This window comes from Prosopis cineraria, unplaced genomic scaffold, assembly GCF_029017545.1.
Source record: "Prosopis cineraria cultivar Desert tree isolate PC_DT_omini unplaced genomic scaffold, ASM2901754v1 PC4, whole genome shotgun sequence".
Taxonomy (NCBI): domain Eukaryota; kingdom Viridiplantae; phylum Streptophyta; class Magnoliopsida; order Fabales; family Fabaceae; genus Prosopis; species Prosopis cineraria.
In genome coordinates, this window is record NW_026555335.1 from 43242197 (window position 1) to 43255513 (window position 13317).

At 31.4% G+C, this 13317-nt stretch overlaps 1 protein-coding gene across 1 annotated transcript; it reads right to left on the reverse strand.

Moving 5' to 3' along the window:
- Positions 1–6230: 6230 nt before the first annotated feature.
- Positions 6231–12047, reverse strand: LOC129307878 (single-stranded DNA-binding protein, mitochondrial). The gene is made up of 4 exons (XM_054948817.1): positions 11639–12047; positions 11308–11534; positions 9807–9907; positions 6231–6501 (listed from the first exon to the last, which is right to left on the reverse strand). Exons 1-4 carry the CDS (start codon positions 11912–11914, stop codon positions 6425–6427), a joined length of 681 nt encoding a protein of 226 aa, XP_054804792.1. The 5' UTR covers positions 11915–12047; the 3' UTR covers positions 6231–6424.
- Between the last annotated feature and the right edge of the window lie 1270 nt (positions 12048–13317).

Here is a 13317-nt window from a genome sequence, read left to right on the forward strand (position 1 = left end):
AGACATTGTTTTTTTCACTATTAACTCTTTGTACATATGAGATACTTGTCATTTTCTTACATTAACAAGAAACATGAGACATTTAGTAACAAATTCAACAATATCTATCAATGCGCTTAAGGATTTTATTGACTGGATTATCTAAGGGGTGAGGGGACTATTGTTGGAGTCAATAAAGGATAAGTGGATACTAAGATCCCAGGTGATTTGTTATTGGATTCTTCAAATGACCCAGTAAAGTCCATTGTTTACTCAAAATTTCTAAATTTCTCTAACAATATCTAAAATTCTGCATATTTTAAGGATATATAAAGCAATATTACCTTCTACGTTGGACATGGTTGAAGAAGTAAATAAGTACATGTTGTCTCTGCTCCCTAATGAGAAATTTGTATATTTGAATTCTGATAGTATTGTGAAAATTAAAATGATGGAAACATGAATTCAATTGATGACCTTCACTCATAAATTTTTCAAATTTAGTTTCAATTCTAGGCCTCTTGAATCATTAAATAAGGCTTAAAATGGGTACTACAATTATTTTTAATGCAAAAAATTGATAAGTTTATAGGGTTATGAAAAGACACACATCTACATGTTTAATACTTACACAAACTAGAAAACATGTTCTTGTGCAATGGCTCGCCTACAATCAATTATAGGTTGTTGTTTCACGTGTTTGAAGTAGTGAATGTTTAAAAATATTGGCTCTTGATTATGATGGTTGCTCCATTAACAAAAATTTAATATTTTATTTGGATTAATAGATTTGGATTTGGATTTAGATTTTAAATTTGAAATCTTATATTTTAAACCTTACATTTGAAATCCATGCATTTAAAATTCTTTATTTGGATTGTTTAAAAAATTTCAAATGAAAAAGAGAGATAAACTAATATTCAAAACAAAAATTAAAAATTAAAAATGATCAAGTTTATTTTTTTTAATTGACACATGATGAGAAATATACAAGAGTCATAAAGGTATTAATAATAAAAATTTAAAAAAAATATTTAAAGTGATTAGAATTTCAAATGATTAAGCCGTAAATGAAATTTAATCTAAATACAAATATTTCTTATTTGGTTTAAATTCAAATTCAAATCCTCATTAATCTGAATATACCATAATGTTTTACAGGGAAATCTTTGATAATTTAGTCTAAAGAAGTATAATTTTTCTCTTAGTTTACTTCATATTGTATATATTTACAACATATGTTTTTATCTTTTGTTATATCCTACTCATGCATTATTAGCATTATTGACAATAGTTAAATATCTCCACTACATGTATGATAATATCAAGAATGTGTTTATTACAAGTTATTCTTTCAAAAAAAATCTTGCAAAAATTCATCAAAAATAATAGATATCACACATTTATAAAAACTGTTTGTATAAGATGCATAGGTACTTTACTAATTTATATCAAAAATTGGATGGTACAAATTTAATATAATCTTATTTTCATATTTTTAATTTAGATAGTTCAAATGACTAGTATATTTTAGAATCAATTTGGCTTCATGCCAAATAAGGCAACTACATAAGTAATTTATCTATTAAGAAGATTAATAAAAAAGTATCAATATAAAGGTAAAGATTTATAAATAATTTTTATTAATTTGGAAAAAATAATGAAAGTGTCCCAAAAAAAGTGCTTTGAAAAGCCTTGAAAAAAAAAAGCAGAGTTTGGATTGTCTACATTAGAGCTATAAAAAAATATGTACAGACAATAACTAATATAAGAATGTTCGGCAGTGAAACAAAAGAATTTTTTATAAGGATTGGATTACATTAGAGTTCATCATTGATCCCTTATTTATTTGACCTAGTCTTAGATGTTTTGACTAAGTATATTCAAGAAAAAATTTTCAAATGCAAACCTTTTGTGGATGTTATAGGTCATATTGTAGAGACAAGAGAAGATATTAACTACAAAGTTGAGTTATGGAGGAGAATATTGGAGTTAAAAAGTTTCTACCTGAGTAGAAGTAAGACAAAATATTTACATTGTAATTTGACAAGAGGCCTGTCAGTAGTAATTTGAAAGTAAAATTAGGAGATCAAATTATATCTCAAGTGAAAAATTTTAGCTATTATGGAGCTATTATTCAACGTGATAGGAAAATTGATGGGGATGTTGTACACAAGATATAAGTTGGATGATTTAATTAGAAAAAAGCTAAAAGATTTATTTGTGATTTAAAGGTACTTAAAAAAAATTAAGCAAATTTTTATTGCATTGCTCTAAGATCAGCTATGTTATATAGTAGTGAATGTTAGGCTTTAAAGGACAGCAAGAGTATCAAGTTGGAATACCAGAGATGATAATATTGAGATGGATGTATGAATATACACGTAAAGACCATCTATATTATATGGGAAAAAGTGAGCATAGTGTCTATTGAGGGGAAAATAATATAGAATTGTTTGAAATGGCTCAGGCATGTATAGAAAAAACCACAAGAGGTACTGATGAGAAGAGTGAAATGAATAATTTTGAACTCTGTAAAAAAAGATAAAGGAAAGCCAGAGGGAGAAGTTGTTAATAGAAACCTCTTAATTAACAATATTTTTAAAAGTTTAATAAATGATAGAGTATAATAATATGGTATAATTTATATAACTGACTCTACATAATGGAATAAGACTTTTTGTTGTTGTTATTGTTTCATATTTTTAATATTTTAGAAGTTTAATAAATGTAGAATTTTAATTAAAAATGATTTATTGACTCTCATTCGATCAAATACATGAATTTCCCATTTAAATTTAACAATTAAAAAGGTTAAATCTAGACAATTGAAATTGAGTTTAAACAATTCATATCACAATACAACAACGACCACTATAGTGCTCCTCATCATAATAAGGACCAAAATCCAACCGAATGAGGGCTTAATTAGCACCTGACTATCCACAAGATGAGACAAGTAAGGGTGTGCAAGGATCTAACTAGACCATGTTAATGCCTAGCTTGGGATCTGGTAAAATGCCTTCGAGATAGACATTTTAGTCCTTAGTCTAGTCCAGCCTAATAGTAACCCGATACCAAAGCAAGCTAGACTTTGTCCATCAAACTGGTAAACTAGATTTGGTGTATCGGGTCAAGAAAAAAAAAACCAGACTTGGTGTATTTTAAAAAAAATAAATAAATAGAGTAAGAAGTTTGACAAATATATTACAACCATGAAAAAGATCTCCAATCAAGAATCACATCCAATGAGATCCAAAGGAAATCAATAGCCAAATTTAATAAGCATCATCCAAAGAAGTTTCCTTCATCAAAATGATCATCAGAGAATGAAACTAATAAATAAATATAATTCAAATACATTGCCCCTACCTATAATTTCATTTTTTAATGAAATGTCCGTCTTAAAAAAAAAGCAAAGGTTAGATATGGAAGACTAATAGTTATAAGCAAACCATACACATGTAATTGAAGGTTGAGAAAGATTCTTTTTGCAAAAACGCCTTAGTCAAGCCAAAACCATTCAATAATGCTTTTTTGCTTTTTGTAAGGCCTCGAGACAAAAAATTAACACCTCCAAATACAAAAATTTCTACTCTATGAATGTAAATTTTCATGGAGCCTCTCATATTAGTGAACAACTAGGAATCCTTCTTACAGGAAACCTTGAAAAATACTTGAGAATTTCAATCATACATGAAAGAACTTTTAGGCTTACCTTCGCTCCACTTTTGGATAAGCTAAATTCTTGTTTGTCTTCTTAGAAGGGTCGATATCTAAACACTGCAAGGAAATCCATCCTTATAAAATTTGTTCTTTAGGCTCTTCCAAGTTACACCATATTGACTATGCTCTTTCTTATCAATGTTTTAGGAGAAGTGCTCCAAAAACTCTTTGGGATGCACTTGATGGGACTAAAAAAATATCATTTTCTACCTTGGCACAACATCACTATGGATAAAAAAACTAGGGGCTTAGTTTCAAGAAGGTTAAAAGTCAGAACATAGCTTTCATTATGAAATTCTATTGGGACCTCATCACAAAACCTAATTGTCTTTAGGTTTGTGTCCTACAGGATAAATATAAGTATACCAAAACCTTATAGTTCAAAACCCCACTACTTTGCCCTACACTTAGCTTAGTATGTGAAAAATTTAGGACAAACTTATGACTCAAATGGGATGGAAAGTTGGTAAAGGGAACTAAATTTCCTTTTAAATTTTGACAAATGGTCCCCTCTCCCCAAACCCCTTATAAATTATGCGTATCCTAAAACTGATTCTATTCTTCATGCAAGAGTTTCTAATTTCCATATGAGCACAGGAGGGTGAAACTTCAAGTGATTAAAATGATAGTTGCGCCATGATGTGATCAACCTCATATCCCTTATCTAGTGTCCTAATCCTCTTGGTGATAAAGATGTTATTTATTTGAGACCGTCTAATAATGGTAACTTTATTATAAAATCTGCGTATAAAGCAACTAAAAATCAAGATCACCACACAAAGTTTTATATTTAGTGGAGGATTTGGAAATGGCCTAACTACGAGAAAATTAAATACTTTTCATGGAAAGCTGCTTAAGACGTACTCTAAACCAAACTCACTAACGACAATGGGAGCAGACCTCATCAATGTATTTGTCCCTTTGGTTTAATATTCCTGACTCTCTATTTATATCCTGCATGATTGCAAAAAAGCTAGAGAAGTGTAGTTAAAAATTAATAATACTTCTAAGATTAACACCTTTTTCTCTCTATCTATGCAGGATTGAATAATTTGAAATGTAAAAAATGATGCTGGGAACTCAAAACAAGAACACCTTGGCAGAGGCTCTTTGCTCAAGTTTCTTGGAACATATGGAAAAGCAGCACCTCAATATTCTCTAAAGAAGATCATCAAGAAATTGATATTACCTTTTGTTCTACCCAACAAATTCTAAATGACCTCAAACCTTAGTCTACAACTAACCTCCTAAGTAAGGGAAGTGAAAGATCTAAAGTTAAATGGAACTTCCCTAAAGCAGGTTAGGTCCAACTCGACATCCATGGTTTAGCAAATATCAATGGGGCTGTTGCCTGTGGAGGCCTCATATGTGACAATTAAAGAATTGAATTAAAGGTTTTTTTTCAAATATCTCGGATATCATCTAAGTACAACTACCAAACTCTTAAGTATCTTAGAGGAAATCAAGCTTTGTTGGAATGTCAAACTCACCAAAATTCTCATCTACTATGATTCTTTATAAGCTTTATTGTTCATCCAACACAATTTATGCTAAAATCACCCCCTCTCTAAGATCATTAATAGAATTAGAGACTTTGCTATGATAAATTGGATTATCACTTTTGACCACGTTTTCATATAAGCAAATAAATGTACTGATCTCCTTATTCATTAAGCACCAAGAGATAATTTTGATGTTGTTATCTATAATGACCCCTTTTAAGATGTAGAGACATAATGATTTTTTATATGACTTAATTTACTTGTCCCTTACATGATGATTTATATGTGACTTTGTATTCAAAAAAATAAATACTGCAAGATCAAGGAAGAAAGCAAAAGTGAAAAATTGAAGAGAGTAAAAACATCAACCACAAGAAGGGAAAGTTGAGAAATAAAAAGTAGATATTTTATTTAGTCTATATTTTTTAAAAAAATAAATATAGGTACCTAGACTAAATCAAACCAAAAGGTCAAAACAATCAATCCTAAACCTGTTCTTGCCCGGTGGCTTAATCTAGCGCACTTGATCTCATCCCGTTTCAGGTTACATTTTTTAGGACCAAGAATAACCAAGTTGGGCTAACTAGATTCCGAGTTTTTATAAATGGTTCAAGGTACAAGCAACTTACTTGTGATAAACATTTGTTTGGGATTTTTTTTTTTTCAATTTCTTTAATGAGACAACTTTCAATTTAATTAAACAACCTATGGACTCAATAATACATACACCGAATGTAATAATTATTACACCCACCACAAACTTCAAAAATCATAATTCTCAACTTCATGAAATAAATCACTCATCCCCTCATAAACATAGTTGACTTACCTCTTTTCCACATCTTAATCATTATATTTTTATTTGTATTGTTTTAATCCCTTCCAACAAGCAAACAAGCCCCTAGTCTAGAAAAATGATAGACGAAGTCGTGTACATACAGATCGAAGCTACTTTAGTTCAAGGAACATTAATTAACCATTCCTCCGAAGACAGCTAAAATTTAATAGCACTGCAAGATAAAATGATGACAACCAGAAAGGTCTCCATCTACATTAATCGAATTATAAAGAAAAGTACAAAATCATATTAAATAACACGAGTTTGCTTCGCCGATGTTATGTATATACTGTCTATGCATTCATTTCTAAACCTGGAGGCTCAAATTTTCCTTTGTCTAGTGAGGCTCACGCTATTCCCAGTAGCTCCGCCATTGATTTCAGTAGTAGCCAACATTTTTCACTTGATTTTGTGTCTGCTCCCCAGCATCACCTTGACCCAAAAAAACAAGTCGACCTGCATTGTACATAGTTTTGTTTCATCAAAAGCATTTGGAAGAAATTAAATGACCTATTGAGCATAAATATAACACGCTCGTTTCCAAATTAAGTTAAAAATAACAGACAAATAATCATTACATATATCGCATTCTGTGTGATGAAATATGGATGCTATAGTGTCTTCCATCATCCAAATGTGCTAAACAACTTTGGAGACACAACATACTTTAACAATAGAGCAATTATAGCTCCAGCCATAGAAAGTGTGAGGCAAGTTAATAATTATGTGTGTTCGTTGCGTCCTGGTAAATAAATGGAATATTTTAGTTGTGACACAGCATGCATGTCCACAGAAGACAGCAATTCCTTTGATGATTTGTATACAACTGATTTCTCAACACAATTAACTGCTCTGGATTACCACCACATGTTCTTTCACTGAAGGTCCGAGCACCTCTAATGCTATTGAGGAATATTGACCAAACATCTAGTCTATGCAATGGTACACAGTTACGCATTAGTCAGCTAGGGAAAAACATTAGAGGGCATAACATTGAATGGTTCAAGGCAAAATTAAAAAGTTCTAATTTATAGGATGGATATGAATCCTTCGGAAAATATATGGCCTTTTCGCATGCAACAGAGCCAATTCCCAGTGACTCTATCATTTGCAATGGCTATAAATAAATCCCAAGGTCAATCATTGCGTCATGTTGGGTCATATCTTATGAAACCAATATTCACTCATGGACAATTATATGTGGCATTGTCTAAGGTAAAAAGCATCAATGGACTCAAGATTTTATTGCATGATGATAAAAAATATTGGATCAAGTACAACAAAAAATGTGGTGTGCACAGAAATCTTTAGGAACTTGGGAGATTAGAGCTAATTACGTTTCCAACCCTCTGGTTTTACAATGTATGTATTATATAATTCTTTAGTATTGCATTTAAATTTCCCACATTGCATATGCTAAATGACATTTGCAATGGCTATAAATAAATCCCAAGGTCAATCATTGCGTCATGTTGGGTCATATCTTATGAAACCAATATTCACTCATGGACAATTATATGTGGCATTGTCTAAGGTAAAAAGCATCAATGGACTCAAGATTTTATTGCATGATGATAAAAAATATTGGATCAAGTACAACAAAAAATGTGGTGTGCACAGAAATCTTTAGGAACTTGGGAGATTAGAGCTAATTACGTTTCCAACCCTCTGGTTTTACAATGTATGTATTATATAATTCTTTAGTATTGCATTTAAATTTCCCACATTGCATATGCTAAATGACATTAAGGGAAAGACATAAGTTGTAGGGTAAATCATTATTATTGTAAAAGTCAGTGACTCTATCATTTGCAATGGCTATAAATAAATCCCAAGGTCAATCATTGCGTCATGTTGGGTCATATCTTATGAAACCAATATTCACTCATGGACAATTATATGTGGCATTGTCTAAGGTAAAAAGCATCAATGGACTCAAGATTTTATTGCATGATGATAAAAAATATTGGATCAAGTACAACAAAAAATGTGGTGTGCACAGAAATCTTTAGGAACTTGGGAGATTAGAGCTAATTACGTTTCCAACCCTCTGGTTTTACAATGTATGTATTATATAATTCTTTAGTATTGCATTTAAATTTCCCACATTGCATATGCTAAATGACATTAAGGGAAAGACATAAGTTGTAGGGTAAATCATTATTATTGTAAAAGTCATTGAGGTAAAATATTGGGGTTATTTTCTGCTCCCCGTGCAACGCAGGGGTATTAAAAGCTAGTTATCCCCAACACCTTTCGTATGTTAAGCATTTTTTCCTTTTGACAAGTTCAATGATCATCAGTCCCAAACTACCAAAAATCCTAAATTCTGTATAATATATGCAAACAATTCACGCTGGCCTCTAGTTGCAATTCCGAAAGAAAATCCATCCTTCAGTCAGTACCTCAGCAGAATCAGATATCACAAGCACATTGACAACAACTCAGTAATCTAATTTCTTCAATTTGAAAGCAAGTAACAGAGCAACATATATGAACATAGAAACGACCCTAATCAATTTCTTCAAGTCCGTTAGTTTGCTGGACCCAAGTAACATATAGACAACCATAGTATAGACGTTAATGAGATCTCCAATTCCCTTCTTAATGAATTCATTTCTCAAAAGAAATGCACTAAGCCTAACATCAGCTCTAAAACCCCATGTTTCTTTTGGCCTGAATTAAATCCAGCGTTTGACAATACAAAAATCACTCCCAATGGCATCTCCCATAGCCATTAACAATCTCCAGTAATCCATTTATAAACATTAAAGTCTGGTTTCCCAACATTTCACGTGCAAAAATACCAAATCATGGCAGAATTATCTCATCTCCCATAGCCATTAACAATCTCCAGTAATCCATTTATAAACATTAAAGTCTGGTTTACCAACATTTCACGTGCAAAAATACCAAATCATGGCAGAATTATCTCATCACATTCATCCAGCCAAACAGAGTAGCATAAACAATAGGGAAAACACAACTTTTAGTTCTCTAAGTTTCACACAATATGTAATTTAGTCCTTGTATTCTAATTGGTATTAACTCCGGTCCCTATAGTTTCAAAATGTCAAATAAATGGTCCTTATGCTTTGAGTATGTTAAAAGAAACATAAACTAAATGATTTCAAAATGTTAAATAAATTCAATCCCAAGGTTAGTATCAATATGAGAAGAAATAATCAACAAAAGAACACTGCATCTTACGTGAAATTTTATTTCATGTTTTCAACTTCAAAAAGATTCTCCCTCCCTCTTATTAGGTCCCTAATTTATAATAAATTCAAGTTAATGGTTGTGTATATGAGTTTGAAAGAGAAATGAAGATCAAACAGAGATGCTAAATACAAAATTTCTGAATAGGCTTGAATTGTCATTAGCTGGTTCAGATGGATATTTTTAAAATTAAAGAAAGAAAGAAAGAAATATAAGAATCATTTAATATAACTTCATCGGTTTTAAAAAATGGAAGATGGCTTGTATAACTGATCAACATTCTTGGTTTCTCAGCTGCCTAGTTGCAGCTAACTTCTCATGAGAAAATTAGGTAAACCTTCACAAGAATAAAAAATACTAAAATTATTGATAAAAGGCACCATGATCTGTGGTTTATTATTAACAATCAAAGGAAAAAAGGCACTCAAATATGGAATGGATTTGCTGGTAAGCATGGGATCATCGAAAGAAAGAACCATCAAGTTAGCACTTTAATTGTAATGTGATTAAAATATATACATATATATGGAATGAACAGTTACCATTTCGACGAACCGCAATTTCTCTAATCCGACGAACAAGACCAGTTATTGGATCAGTGAAAACTTTAGTTTCCAGATTTCCCTCCAAATATAATATTGAACTGCAATTAGCAATGCATCAATCATTATCTTCAACATTTATTAACAATAATTCTGTAAGAGATTAAGGTAGCAAAAATATCAGCTCCACCTAGCAACAAAGTCATTTGTTAAAAGACAGCAAAAGCCATCATTGAGATGCAAGATAGTATAGAAAAACATAATCTGATAAGAACTGAACAACGTTTTCCCTACAAAAGAATCAAGTGGCACAACTTGCAAAAGAAAGCCAGTGGCACGCTCAAATTAGTTAACTTATTTCACCTATCAAAGCAAAATGAGCAGAAAATGTGCTTTTTTTAATCCAGGAATCAAATAATTCCTCCACTTCCTTTTATTTTCATCAATGTAGGAATTCTTCCATTAGTCCAGAAGGCACATAAGTATTGTCTCAAAGCAGTAGGGTAACCAAACCAAAAAAACAAAATAAGCATTAAAGTTGAATGTTGTAGCAAAATTTAATTTCCAGTATGCAGTCAATATGAAAGTTTAACCTTATCATATAACTGAAAGCGAGTTTCTCCTTCAGTCAATAACACAAAGATATTGTAGTACGCTCTTAACCCGCTATTGTATTAACCAGCCACAATAGTTAGTGTCACAATACTAGCTGCCATGGAAGAAAACCATCTCATAATTTATTCGCTTTGATGATAATGTCATGGTCAAGCATCTTTGATTCATTAATATTGTCAAGCAGAAGGAACAATACACTCAGACCAACTCATTATCATCATCAACCCCCTTCAGTTGCATAAAAGGAAAACTTTGAACAATGTTACAATCCATAAGTTGAAATTCCTGTACTATCCACAATGAAGGTTGAAACTTTTTTATAAAATATCAAAAAGAATATGATAAAATAAGGTACTATGGCACATGCATGCCTTCACTAATACTTTGGTTGGACAATTTTCCTTGACAGGAAATTAACCTGAGCATTTTACTTCCAGATTTAAAAAGAACCAAAATACCATGCCTTCTTTTAGCAATTCTACATAAATGACCAAACTCGATTTCCTCAAAATTCCAAAATTAGCACATCAGTAAAACCTACAATTCTCCCTCATTGAAATAATCTACCCTGATCCTCACCTGCATATAAACTACATTGCAAGCTTCTCAAAATGTCAAGCAGCAGCAAACATTTGAAAAAGTCACGGAATAAGCGAGATGTAATATTATTATGTACTGCGCATGCTCTTCCATTAAAAAATTTCCCTGTAGAACTTGCCCTTTACTGACTCTCATTTAACAAAATTTAATATCACCTAATGATTAAGATTATAGCCAAAATTTTGAGGAATTCATTTCACAAACCAACGGTGCTTTTTCTTAAAATGATGCAAGAGAATGTACTTCAAGTTAATGCAAGACGGTATCTCGGGATTCTTGTATAAACCTGGGAAAGACATGTTTCATGACGATATCTCCCAATTTCTGAGGATAGATCGAAACCCGATGCCACTGGACGGAACACCGGTTCGCATACTCCCTGGGTTCCTCATTATCCAATGGCCTTCGGTTATTGCGAATCCCACCAGTTCCCAACGATAGCAAAGTCACCACCGTGCCACTTCTCAGCCTCTTCTGCAGCGGAGGCTGCCCTACCATCCCCACCAATATAGCCTACAAACTCAACACATACAAAACTCACAATGAGAGCTTAACCCTTCAAAGCACAAATTGAAACCAGAAAAAGCAACCAAAAAATTCAAATGGCCTCAACGTACCTTATAAATGCCAACGTCGAGGCCATTCTCGAGAGGCCGATCATAGACAACCCTTTGTCTGTAGGAGTCCAGTGAAGAAGAGTCGGGTGAAGAAGAATGGGTAGAGGGTGAGTCGATATCCGAGTTAAGGGGTAGCTCTTCCAAATCGAAATCTTCTTGGGGGTCAGAAGAGGGATGGTTGGTACAGAAATGTTGTGAAAGATGAAAAGGCGTTCTGTGGATCGAAAGCAACGAGCGGTAGAGCCTCCTTGAGAGGAAGGTGATGGAGTGAGACATTTCATTCGATTTTTTTGAAAGGACGAACAGAATCTCAACTTTGTGGACCGTTGCGGACTCAATCTAAAGGCTCAAACCCTAAGGTAAGGTTGTGTTTGTTCAAAGAAGGAAAAGAAAAGCGGAAGAGGGGAGGGGATGGAGGGAAACCTGAAAGGGAAGGGGAGAAAAGTATTTTAATAATTTTTTTTATTTGGTTTAGAAGTGAAAAATAATAATAACTATTTTATCATTACATTATTTTATGTTAATTTTAATTTTTAAATTTTTTATTCTATAAAATAATTTTAAATTTTTAAATAAGCTTACATTTTATTTTTAAATATCTTAAATATATTTTAGAATTATTAATATAAATCTATAACATAATTTATCAATTATAATATATAATAATTAAAAAGACTTACTAACTACAATACAATACAATAATAAAATAATAATATTAAAATTAATATATAAATCCAATCTAATTGAAAACATAATTAAAAGTAAAAAATGATCAATTAAAAACTAAATGATAAAACTAATGTATATGTGATATATTACATTGAGAGAGAGAGAGAGAGAGAGATTATATAAATAGGTTGGGTTGGGTCTGAAATAGGCTAGAACGTAGGCCCTTATCTTATTCCCAACCCATAGTCAATATGTATATAAAAAAATTAAACCAATTATAATAATAATAGTTTTACAAAAAAAAGGGGCTGCATTTAGGGAGACCACAATTTTTGACATGGTTATTCAGTAGCTTCATCTTCATAAATGTTACCCAGGAGGCCAAAGATGAAGAAGCAAAAAATAGAGTTGGAAAAACAAATTGAGCCCATAGGCTACCTCGTTTAACCAGCAAAATTTAATGGGTTTGATTAAGTAAAGTGGCCCATATTTTAAAACAAGTTAGGTTAGCCTAACCCGCAAAATTAGCAAGCTAAAACGGGCTAACTTGTGAGTTAAACAAGCTTGCCCGTGAGCTAGCATATTTTTTTAAAAATAATTCTTTATTTTTTAATCACATTATATCTTTTTATAAATTTACAATAATGATAATATTTCTCAAATATATAATTTATGACTTCCAAATATGTTATTTACATTTGAAATATAATGTAAATTTTTTTTGCCAGTTGCAAATAAAATTTTTGTTATGGTTTGTAAATCGATGATTTATTAATTTTTAAAAAATATTTTGAATATATATTATTTATTAATCTCATAAGATCTATTGATTGAAATCATAAATATAAATCCATTGAAAAAAAATAATATGAATTTATATTCAAATTTTCTTTTTTTAGTGAGAAAGATATCACGTATAGGCGAGAAGATAATTAATAATAAAAATCTAACAAAATGAATTTGCTTGATTGAATTCTATGTTTATTTTATTTATTTATAAGTTCTTTAAT